The following is a 12178-nucleotide window of genomic DNA, read 5'->3' on the forward strand; positions in this document are numbered from 1 at the left end:
TAATTTAAGTTTTAGAGCTTGGTCAATCAACCAGGTAATAATATTACAAGTGCTACTATGGGGTTAAATAATATTATTTGTTAATGCTGTTTATAGCTAAGTAAAAACATCCTTTACTCAGTGTAAAGAATTTTATGCTTTGCATAGGAGGTTTGGATTAGTTTGTCTATACAGGGAAGGTCTACTGCAGCATTCACCATTGTTTCCTGAACTTTAGCAGAATATGCAATAGCAATCATCTCACAAGCAATCTTAAGGTGCTGCAAATAAATTCTTTGCAAGTGAGGGGCAAAATAAAGCATTCACTTTCTTAAAGGATGCAGAGTTTTGATGAGCCGTGGGTGGAGGAAGATAACGAGGCAACAGAACATCCCTATTACAACAACATCCCGAAAAAAATGCCCCCCCTTGGTGGCTTCATTGATACCAGGCTCAGAGCAAAACTTCCCACTGCTCCAGAAACAGCTCAGGTCAGTGCATTTGTGTGTCTGCCCTCCTGCTGATGGATCCAAGATATTTTAAAAATCTGTATTTTTAGATGGATACATTGAGACCATTTATAGCTCACAGTCCTTTGTATGTGGCTGGTTTCCTTTTGGATGAGCATTGAAGATATAAGGAGCAGCAAATGAGGCAGGTAGAAAACAAACCAAAAACAGGTGAAGTTCCTAATGGTGCTAAAGATTGCTCACTTCCAAAGAAAAGAAATCACTGAGGGTAACCACATTTGAAAAACCATATCTGCTTCAGAGAGTATCAAATAGTACACAGTAACTGGGAAAGATTAGATGCAGAGTTGTTTAAACATTCTGGTGCAGTCATTTCTAACAGTTCATTAAGTTAATAACTCAGCAGCTATCAATATTCTGCCAGGATTACAGAATCCAGGTACATGGGTACAGTTATAGAATGAATTAATTAATTTTGTTTTGTATACTGCTGGCTCGTATTCAGCTGGGTGTCGACCAACAACCCCAGGTCATTTTCTGCCAGGATTATAGGTAGGTTTTCCACCACATGTTGAACTGAGGTCAGCTTTCTGTCAGCATTGCTGTTGGAAGTTTGACTGCAGTATTGGTTGTAGCCACCTGAGGTGAGTTTTCAGGTCCAGCACAACTGCTTAAATCCTTAGGGACTTCATTCAGTACCTGAGTGCATCCTCTGGTCCCATTATGAATCTTTCAGCTCATGCTTGGGAGGGTGCTGGAGGTATCCCAAGTGTGTTTCTGTGGAACACTTTTCCCAAGCACAGTTTGTTAGGGCTTGCAAATGTATTAGAGGAGATGATGGGTCATTAGGGGTTATGGAGGTTAATAGAAGCAAGAAATAGGAAGTTTACATGAAGGTCATTGGTAATATCTTGCTCCTACACAAATGCATTTGCGAGATATATATTCTGACCCTATGATGAACTGGAAATTTTGAGTGGGAGTACACAGAATACAGCCAGGGAAATTGTCAGTGCTACTCCTAGTATATCTGAGCATTTTAGAGGAAATTGAAATTTTCTTTGCTCATGTGTCCATTATAGTCTGCAGCAGGAGTTGGAGGAGAACAAATCTATTACCAGAGTCGCCACTTAGGAGAAAAACTCAGTGAAGATTTGCATCAGGAAACTGTTAAGGAAGGTGAGTTTTGCTAGTTTTAGCTGTAATATTACAGGACATCTTGAGCGAGCAAGGCATTTAAAAGGCTGATGCCTCAAAGTCTTAAGGCAATGAATTGGTTTTTTTTTTTTATAGATTGCCTTTGTCTGAATTTTAGTGTTGAAACCAGTATGAAATGTTTGGTATTTACATCTGGATAAATTATTAAATGCAGACATTTGGGAAACCTTTTGCAGAGGAATTAATAAAAGAATTGCACCAACCCCTTAGGTCTGTAGCTTGCCATGTCTTAAATCCCCATGGCCCCAAAAACCATGCTGCATGGTCTGTTCTGAAAATCTGCCCCACTAGGGCATGCAAGGTTGAATTTCTGAAGAAAGAACCTAATGTCAGAATGTGGAGCAATGCATGTGTGTGCCTATGTGTGTGAATGCTTATCTGTGAATAAACAAATAATACATTTTAATTTTTGTTGCTCTCTCTGACTTTTAAGTAAGTCATATCAAAACATATGTGAAATTTCACCCCATTCACTGTAATTCAACACCTTTACTGTATTTCTGGGGACACTTCCTTCTCAAATGCTAGTGCATGTTATCTGTTGCTATTCTGTTCAGATTTGAGGATTTTATTCTATTTCTTCCTCTCATGACTCCTGAACTGAATATAATTCTTGAAACTGATAGCCTTTATTTTTAATGTTTCCTTGACTCCTGAATAATCACCCACTCTGTGCAATTCCCCATTGAAATACAGTTCTGAATCAATTAAATTTTTTTTTTCTACTATATCCTGCACCTATTGACTTTACATCTTGCTCTCTAGGGAATTTTAAACCTGTGGTAATGGGCCCTGATAATTATCTGATCATTCTAACAACACTGTTCTGTCAGACACAAAAAAAGTAGAAAAAAAAGTCTTGAATTTTCTAGGATCTCTGGATACTCGTAATATGCCGGAAGGGAAAATACAAGTAACCCCTACAGAAGAGATGGCAACATATGTAAACACTCAGCATATAAATATAGAAGCTCTATTGGCACTTCAGGCAGATGCTGAATGTACCTTCAGTGGAACAGCAGATGGAACCAAAGAGAGCAGCCCAGGAAAGGATCTGTTTGACATGAGTGAGTGCCTTTCCTATTCACTCCTTTTCTAAGAAACACTCTGATGTACTTGTGCATTAGTTCTATGTAAAAATATTTTTAAATTATGAAAAATTAAGTGTTCTTGGTACAATTACGATGAATTTTAGAATTCCCTGTATTACCTCTGAGTTAAGGTGAGTTATAATCTATGTTACCCTTATGACAGGCAACTACATCAGGAGAATAAAACAGGAGGCTTTGTGCAACAAGAAAGCTGGGAGGGAAATTAAAAGGCTGGGTGAATAGGCCTTGCTGTGAATAGGCCATCTAGCTATCTGTGTCAGCTTTTTCAAAATTACAATCATAGACATAGCTGTAAAGCAGTGGATTAAGCATCAGTCCTATTTTAGTGTTGTTTCTACCAATATATGTAGTGTTCAGCCTTGAAGAGATACTTAAGAGAAAATATGGAGGAAGTAGTTTGATGTACAGAAGTTTTTCTTTTTCTACTCTTCCTATTTCCAATCAATTGCAGACACATGATTTATTTAATTCAGTTTATGTAATTAAGAGGCAGACACAAAATAGTTGATGCCTATGTTACTTGTAAAATAACATATCTTCATTTCTGTTATTTCAGAATATATAAAATTATCCTTCTGAATGTGTTTGCTGAGATATATGACACTATTTCCTCAGCTTAGGGAGATTTTGAATCAAAAGAAAGGAGAAGGGAAGCAAGTTGAGAGAGTATCTGTCTGTGATTATAGATCTGAAATGAGAAAAGTCTGCAGTCTGAAATCAGGGATGTTACTCTTTATTTCTATTGTGTCATGCCCTTAAGACATGAATGTGCTTACTTCTATTTTATTCATATTCTTTTCCTAATTATAGGAAAAATTGATTTATCATCTTCCAGTCTTCATTGATCTTAATGGGGAAAAATGATATTAGAAAACATTCTAACTAGCCCTAACTTGGTAGTTTGTCAAGCTATACAGGTGCTTAGTGCAGACTGCAACATGGTAAAGGTACACTTAAGCTGGTTTTAGGTATTTGCTGAAGGTACCAATGCTGTGGCAACACAGTATTTAGCCTCTTTCTCTGAGTTAAATTGACCTCTCCTTGGCCCCATACATACCCTCTCTGTGACCCCATACAAATATGGCCATGTACTCTTGTAACTGAACATTCTATTTAGAGCTGGTGCATTGCTACATGGTACTGCTCTGCAGGTTTTCTCTCTTTTTAATATTCACTGCTTTGCCAGATGAAGGTCTTGCAAGGGAAAATAGCTTCCAGTTGGTCAGTGCAGCTTATAGTGAATCATGCACTGTACTATTTCTCTAAGACTTTTCAAATGTGTAATGACACATCTTCCCATTTGACTCTACAGAAAGCAACACTTATTTAGCTATGGTTTAAAAGATGCTTCCCTGAAGCTGATTTCAACTAGGTAAATAATGTTAAAGGAGCTAGTCCTGTCTGTGTTGCAAAACGATCTTCCTAGGTGAAGGCCAGGGATAGGCTGAGCAGTAAGGGTGACTGATCCCTTCTAGTTTTGCCCTTGGGCTGGAGACTCACTAATGGATAATTTTAAAATTAATATGTTGGTTGAAGAGAGAGGAGATATAATTGGACCCATATTAAACAGTTTATTTAAAAGGAAACAGTCTGATATACATGGCAAGACAAAAAGTGAGCTCTGCCCTACACCAGAGCATATAAACGAAACTGTTGACAATAGCCATTACATACAATTACCTTTGAAAAGCTCCTGCCAAGGTTCTCTCTGATTTTTATCAGCATCTTTCTGTGCATAGCATACATTTTTATAATACTACACTCCCCAGTCTTACAATAATCCATAAATCAATAGGCCTATCAGTGCATCTCCCCTCATTTTTTTTTCACAAAGATAAAAGGAACTGGATATAACATAAAATAAATCCAGGTAAAAGTGACAGGAAAATCACCATTTCTTAGCATGATTTATCTTTGAATTATCTTACCTTTGTTTCTGTTTCCATAATCAGAACCATTTGAAGATGCCCTCAAGATTCAAACATCTGAGGCTGCATTGAGGAAATCCACCTCCATGGGATGCACCAGTCCTGTTTTATGCAGAGCAGCTGAGTGGACTGTAGCTGAAGAACTGAGTGCAGAGCCATGGTATCAGGGAGAGATGAGCAGGAAAGAAGCAGAACAGATGTTAAAGAAATGTGGAGACTTCCTGGTGAGGAAGAGTACCACGAATCCTGGCTCCTATGTGCTGACAGGCATGCAGAATGGGCAAGCCAAGCATCTTCTTTTGGTGGATCCAGAGGGAACAGTAAGTGCTGACTCCTTAGTAATACAAGGGTTTCCTGACATTACACATTTTCTCTAAATGTGCTTAATCTTGTTTACTTATTCACTACTGATCATAAATAGAACCTCCTCTCCAATATACCGCAATATGTCTCATTCTTTCCCCAGTTCCTAGTAAAAGACCCATTCTGTGATTTCACTGAATTGCAGATTGTCAGGGTTGGAAAAGACCTCTAGAATCACTGCATCCAACCATCAACATCCCCCTCCAATGAAAAAGCAAAATAAATTTATCAATATCTGTATCACCATGCCCACTAGGGCGTGTCCTAAAATGACTCATCTACATGGTTTTTAAATACCTCCAGGGATGGTAATTCCACCACCTCCCTGGCCAGTTCATTCCAACATACAACTACTCTCTTAGTAAATAAATTCTTCCTCAGATCCAGTCTAAGCCTCCCCTGGTGCAACTTCAGGCCACTTCGTCTAGTCCTATCAGTGTTCATTTGAGAGAAGGGGCCAGCACCTACCTCCCTACAACCTTCTTTCAGGTAGCTGTAGAGAGCAGTAAGGTGTCCTCTCAGCCTCCTCTTCTCCAAACCACACAAATCCCAAATTACCTCTGCCTCACCTCAAAGGACTTCTTCTCCAGACTTTCATCACCGGCTTGGTTGCCCTTCTCTGAGCTTCTCCAGCAACTCAATGTGTTTCTTGAAGTGAGGAGCCCAGAACTGAAAATGGTACTAAAGGGGCAGCCTCACCAGTTCTGAGTACAGAGGCACAATCATTTCCCTTCTCCTGCTGGCCACATCATTCCTTATACGAGCCAGGATGCTGTTGGCCTTCTTGCCCACCTGGGCACACTGCTGGCTCATATTCAGATGGGTGTCAACCAACAACCCCAGGTCCTTTTCTGCCAGGCAGCTTTCCACACAAGCCTGTAGCATTGCTTGGTGGTGTTGTGACCCTAACACAGGACCTGGCACGTGGCTTTATTGAAACTAATGAAATTGGTTCAAGCCCGTTCAAGTTCCTCTGCAGAGCCTTCTTACAACTGAGCAGATCAACACTCCCACACAACTGGCTGTTGTCTGCAAACTTGCTGAGGAAGCCCTATATCCCCCTACAATTGATGAAAATATTAAACAAGACCAGCCCCAAAACTGAGCCCTGGGGAACACCACTGGTGACCAGCCACTTTCTGGATTTAACGCCATTGATTACGTCTTTCTGGGTCTGGCCATGCAAGCAGTGAAGAATAAACCTGTCAATGCCATGAGCCATCAGCTTCTGTAGGAAAATGATGTGGGAGGCAGAGTCAAAGGCTTTACTGAAGTCCAGGTGGACAATATCCACAGCCTTTCCCTTGTCCAATAGGCTGGTCACTTGGTCATAGGACTCTGCTTTTTCATAGGGAGCCTTAGAGACCTGATTCTCCAGCAAGTTCAACCTTTGCCCATGCCACCTCTTTAGCCTTCCTGGTGAGAAGCTGCTCTTGGCTCTGCAAGTTCAACTGGTGTGGTGGCAGTTTCTACAAGACATCTCTCTCAGCCTGGATATGGAGCAGGACCTCAGTATTTTCTTGCATGTAAGCTCAGGATAGAACTGGGATAAACCTGCTCCACCTCTATGCTGCCCAGGAACTCCCCTTAGCTGGCAAAGGGACCCTCCCAGTAGCAGAATGGAGGGGTAAAGGGAGTTTCCTGTAGCTGTCCTGTACTACTTCTGTGCACACTCAGTCTCTTGCCGGAGAGGATGAAAGAATTACCACACATTTTATTCTTCGCTCCTGACAGCTGAGAGTGAGCAGCGCGTTTTCCTTTCTACAGGACAAATTTAGATGACAAGCCCTAAAGCAAACGTAACTCCCTGTAAAGGAGCTGACCTGCTGGCATCTGCTCCAGCTATGAAACCTGCGGCAGAATTATGCCCCCGTCTGTAACGCTACCGCGTGGTACGAGGAATGTCCGTGGCAGTCGCTGCAATTACATTTGCCACACGAGGGCAGTCAAAGAATGTTTCTGTACCCACTGCCTGGTCCTGGGCTTGGCTGCGGCACCAGCCCGGGGAATGGGCCCTGTGCCTCTGGGGACACGGCCTCCTTCGTGAAACCTTCACCATCAGTTTTACGGCTCCTGCAGCAGGACCCTCGAATATTCCCTTCAATATAATCCCACAAATAGCTCTTACAGGCTACTGCAGGGAAAATCCTGCTGTGTGATGTGCTGAATGCGGGGATGCTACACCCAACCTCCTGACTGGCATGGATTACTTAGGTATGGTTTATGACTTCTGGGATGCTTTCCTCTTGCAAAGACAGAAGCTCCTTAACTTCTGGACTGCCTCTAGGACCACAATTTGCTGTTCATCTTGTGTAGGGACCTGCTTGTTCTCTGCACCTATCCCCTCTCTCATCCTACTTGTTGTGTGCCATCATGGCCCAAATAGCTTGGAAATTTCTTGCTCAGCAAGAACCACTTGAGAACTACAGCTTTTCTGTGCCGTATTTAGGTTAACTGTACTATCTATATGACTTGTGGGATCCCGGCACAGCTCCTGAGCAGTCCTATTTGTGACTTGTCAGAGCAGAGAGTTGTCAGTAAAATACCAGTGTTTATCCAGCCCCAGCAGCATGCCAGTGGCTTGCATTTCTTCAGTGTGGCCTCAAATACATTATTTTTAACAACTGGTTCACACAAATGCTGCCTGAAAATTCATGTCACACACAAATTACCTAGTGTCACATTACAGCTCTGAAGGCTGTGTTTTCAGAACAGAGTTAGTTGTTCATATACTTCTGCTCTCATCCAGCTGACCAAAAAATAAAAGGTGTCTGGCTCAGGAAAGGATCGTTTAAAATGGAGGACTCCAGGATTTTTGCCAGAATAAGAATTAGGGCTTGGACTCTGGTGATGGCAGAGGTTTTATTGTTTATGGTGGGATAGATCTACACTGAATTGACAAGACTGAATATGTATAGATAAAGCATGTTACTGCCCTTCCAAAGATATTTTTTAATTTTGAAAAGGACCTTTGAATAATTACACAAAGTCATGTTTCCAAGTGGCTCATTTCAGAAACTGGGAGACTCCATAGGTTTTCTTCAGTGATGCAGCTACATGTAAACAGAGCAGATAGCATACTTCTCCATCAAAGTGCTTTGTTATATTTTTAACCCCAGGACACCCTGTGCTTATTTTCTAGCTTTTTAGCCAGAATGCTGGTCTTAATTATGAAAATGGAAATATTTCAAGCAAGGTGTCCACCTCCATATAAGCTGACTTTGGAAAGTTTTAACAGACATTGTCTTTCTTTCTGAGACACGTTCATGGGAAATGGATATGTGTCACTTCAGAGAAGTACCCACAGGCTTTTTCTTGAGGCAGTGCAGAGCCGTCCCAATACAAGGCTGTACTACAGCTTGATATTTTCCTGACAGGGTCTTCTGTCTGCATGTGGAAGCTGTACACCTGACTCATTTTAAATACAGTAATAAAATGTTTTGCAAAGATGAGGTTAAATAACTAAAGGGGTTTTTTGCTATATAGATTGAGTTTTGGCCTGTCCTGGTAGTTCTGACTTTTTTACCTTGCATAGCAGTTTCCTCTTACTATGAGTGTATTAATTTACTTAAGAGGATGCTGGTGCAGAGGGCTGTTAAATGGGCTAGAAAAGTGACATTCCTTACCCTGAAGTATTTCAGTTTCAAAGGCACAGGAGTGTATCATGTAGCATGGAGCAAATCCAAGCCAAGAAAATGTGGTGACTATAATACTTTTGGGGAAGATTTTTCAGCACTTGGAGCTGAAGGTCTTTGATAAGGAAAGCACAAAGATGTTGAGGTGCATGGAGAAGAGTTCATTTCTGGCATCTCTGGAGCAACACCTCTTTCTAGTGAAAAAGGTGAAAACATTTAAAAGAAGCAGGTGGTCTCTTGAAGAGGAAAATTTGAGCTAAAATCCAGCTTACAGTGAAACAGAATGTTGTACAGAAAGTTTTCAAGCAAAAAAAAGGTTATTCAGAAAGAGTAACTGCAGTAGACTGGCCCATAGGTAGCATGTACAACTTCTGTTGTTAATAGACAAAGAACCTAAGCAGAAGCAAAACTCTAGAAATGTCCATTTATCACCTTTTTTTTATGGAAGAGGGGTTAGTCTCTAAGACATGATTGTGTCATTTTATTCTTAGAGAATTTTAGTGTGAACTTAAGAGAAAAAGTATTTTGCTCTTTAATCTATCTTCTTGCATCCTTTTCCTCAAGGTTCGAACGAAGGATCATGTCTTCGAAAGCATAAGTCATCTCATCAATCATCATCTTAAAAATAATTTGCCAATAGTTTCTTCTGGGAGTGAACTCTGCCTGCAGCAGCCTGCTGAGAGGAAACACTGACTCCAGATAATTATTTTAGTTCTTGTAATTTGCAAGCTGTAATTGTTAGAAATTGCAGATCTGAAAAAAACATCTACATTAAAAAAAAAGAAAAAAGCAAAAATGTATGCACATATATTTCACCAGCATGTTTTCTTTAGGTTTAAGGAGCCCCATTTCACATGATACACTTCAAAATTCTCAGTGCTTTATGTAGACATGAAGTTACATCAGAAAGCTTTCTTAAAAGTAGTTTCAATAAAATTGTTCAGATTCTCTAATGTGAATATTGATAGTGTAATACACATGATATATATAGAAACAGCATATATTTATATTTTTCAAGTCAGTCTGTTGATTATATAGAACAACCTTCTATACCATGTGTTTCTACCAGTAGAAAAATACCTGTTGTGATTGTTCAGATAAAAATAGAATTCATGCAGTCTCAATTTCTTCATAAAATGAATATTTTGAATCTTATTTTTGGTTTTACTTAAGAAGCACAACTATGGGGATTTGAGGTGGATTATGCTGGTTAACCATGGACAAAATCTGAATTTAGGAACTAGTATTCCAACTCAGAAATTTAGCATAAAATGTTTTTTTAAAGTGTTATTCAGTGTCACTGATATAAAAAGCATTTTATCTTTCAGATGTCAATTTTAAATTCTTATGTGATGCTACCCAAAATTTGTATCTTGTTTTAACAATGATTTGGTGTGATTTCTTTGTGTACAAAGTGTCTGCATTTGATTTTTTTCTAACAATAATGTAACAATATTCTGTAACTTTATTAATTTGAGTGCTATGGTTATTTATGAGTAGTTCTCTGCTTATGGTGAAGATCTTGGAGTACTTGACTACCAGTATTGAATGAGATGTTACATACCCATTAGGCAATTCAAATAACTTGGGTTTAATGGGTTTAATGCAAGATGTACGTGGCTGTTCAAAAGACATATTTGAAAAAGGTTTTCTTCCTAAAACAAATGAAAACTACCATGATACAGTGGTTAGTTTTGCAAGTGATGCATTTGCCTTTACCTGCCAAAGTGTAATTTGACTTTGGCATTCAGCAGTTGTTGGGAATTGCAAATATACTGCTTTTCTTTAAATACCAAGTTGAAAAATATGCATATGCTAAAGATGCAGAAATCTACTTGGTACTGGGAAATGTGCTTAGGAGGGTTTGTACTATTCCAATGCAAACACTATATGAAATTATTGTCCTATTTTATCAAACTGAATAGCTGAAGTTCCTGGCAAAGTTTGTGCCAGAGTCAGGATTTAGACTTACCTGTTGCAAGGTCTTCTCTCTAGTACCAGTATCTCAAATCAGATCTTCAGACTTGATTCCTAAAGGCCAAGACTCAGCAGGCTATGCCTAGGTTAAGCACCTGCCTACATTGAAGGAGTCAGTACTTAAATATAGTTAAAAATAGGTTCGGCTTCAAGAACTTGTTAAGTTTAAATCTTTAGCGAACCACAGCCAAACTGGAGGATTCACTTAGAGTATGCTAGGTAGGATCATGATATTAAAATTTCGAAGTATTTTTCTTGTACCTTCTGCTTTGAAATACAGGGAGGTTGCAACTTGCAAAGTTTGGTTTTGGTTGATCTCAAAAATGAAAATGATTGAGACATCTAAAACTAATCATGTGATCTGTGCAATAAAATACACTTGATTCTCTAATCAAGACATTCAAAAGCCAAACTAAGACATTAGTGAACCAAATGCTTGATATTTATTTTGTTGCAGATTGTTATTAGTTGATATTTCTAGGTCTGGGTGAGAGCTGAGAGCAAAGGAAAGAAATTAAATGCTGCATTGCAATGCAAATTCTTAGTAGAATTCTTAAGATTTGGATTGTCCTTTCACCAGGTGAGGAATTGCAAGGGGCAATGAGGAAAGCATTTATACTCCAAAGCAGTACCCATCGAAATTACTTAAGAGCATCCATATCTTACCATATTCCAGTTTGAAGTGACTCAGTTGCCACATTTTTGTCATATATTATAGTCATTCCATGCTCCCACCTTCCTACAGCCATGTTTTAGAAAGTTTTTAGTGCGCTATCGCTGACTATAAGGCATCTTTTGTACTTTGAATATTTATACCACTTTAGTAAGAGCTTGGTGCCTAAATCCCTTAGGTTTCATCAAAAATCCCATCTGCTGCCTACATCTGTTTTAGATTCCTAAACACCCTGTCAGTGTATGTCTGAAAAAGTAGAACATGGGTGTCTGTATGAATGAAGGCAGTAAACTATCACTGAAATAAGCATCTAAATTTTAACATTGTCTTTGCTGTAGCTTTAATAATTTAGCAGGGAAATATTTTAGAAATTAAAGCAGGTGGCAAGGAGACACAAAATGAAATAGCTCGGTGGAAATACTAAATTCCCCAGACTACATTACACAAACTCTGACTCCAGGAAAACGTGGTTATTTTAAGCTGCTCTGTCAGCACAGCTAATATGCTCAGCTCAGCATGCCCACTGATTACACAAAGGTTACACATAGCTTGATAATATGCAGTTTGGTCCTAGATAGTGGTAGTGCCTTGGGGCTACAACATTGGCACAGTGCAATGGGCCAGGAGATCTTATCTGTTCAGGTGTGATGATCCAGAAGCTTTTCTAGTCAATGGGAATAAAACGATCTCAAAGATGTCCAGATTAAAGGGCATATGGGCCAATCAGTGCTCCTTTTGTGGAACATGCCATTGCTTTTGTGCTGTTACTCCGGTAGATTTGGCTTTCTCCTATATAAAAATTATATAAAAACTGTATAGCCAT

General features: G+C 39.4%; 1 protein-coding gene across 1 annotated transcript in view; it reads left to right on the forward strand.

Moving 5' to 3' along the window:
• SHC3 (SHC adaptor protein 3) overlaps positions 1-9398 on the forward strand; it is a 64950-nt gene extending 55552 nt beyond the window's left edge. The window contains exons 8-12 of the mRNA XM_030467454.1: positions 317-470; positions 1532-1628; positions 2540-2734; positions 4732-5027; positions 9270-9398. Coding sequence (XP_030323314.1) covers positions 317-470; positions 1532-1628; positions 2540-2734; positions 4732-5027; positions 9270-9398 — 871 coding nt within the window. The remainder of the gene's footprint in view (positions 1-316; positions 471-1531; positions 1629-2539; positions 2735-4731; positions 5028-9269) is intronic.
• The last annotated feature ends 2780 nt before the right edge of the window (positions 9399-12178 follow it).

Source organism: Calypte anna, chromosome Z, assembly GCF_003957555.1.
Source record: "Calypte anna isolate BGI_N300 chromosome Z, bCalAnn1_v1.p, whole genome shotgun sequence".
Classification (NCBI taxonomy): domain Eukaryota; kingdom Metazoa; phylum Chordata; class Aves; order Apodiformes; family Trochilidae; genus Calypte; species Calypte anna.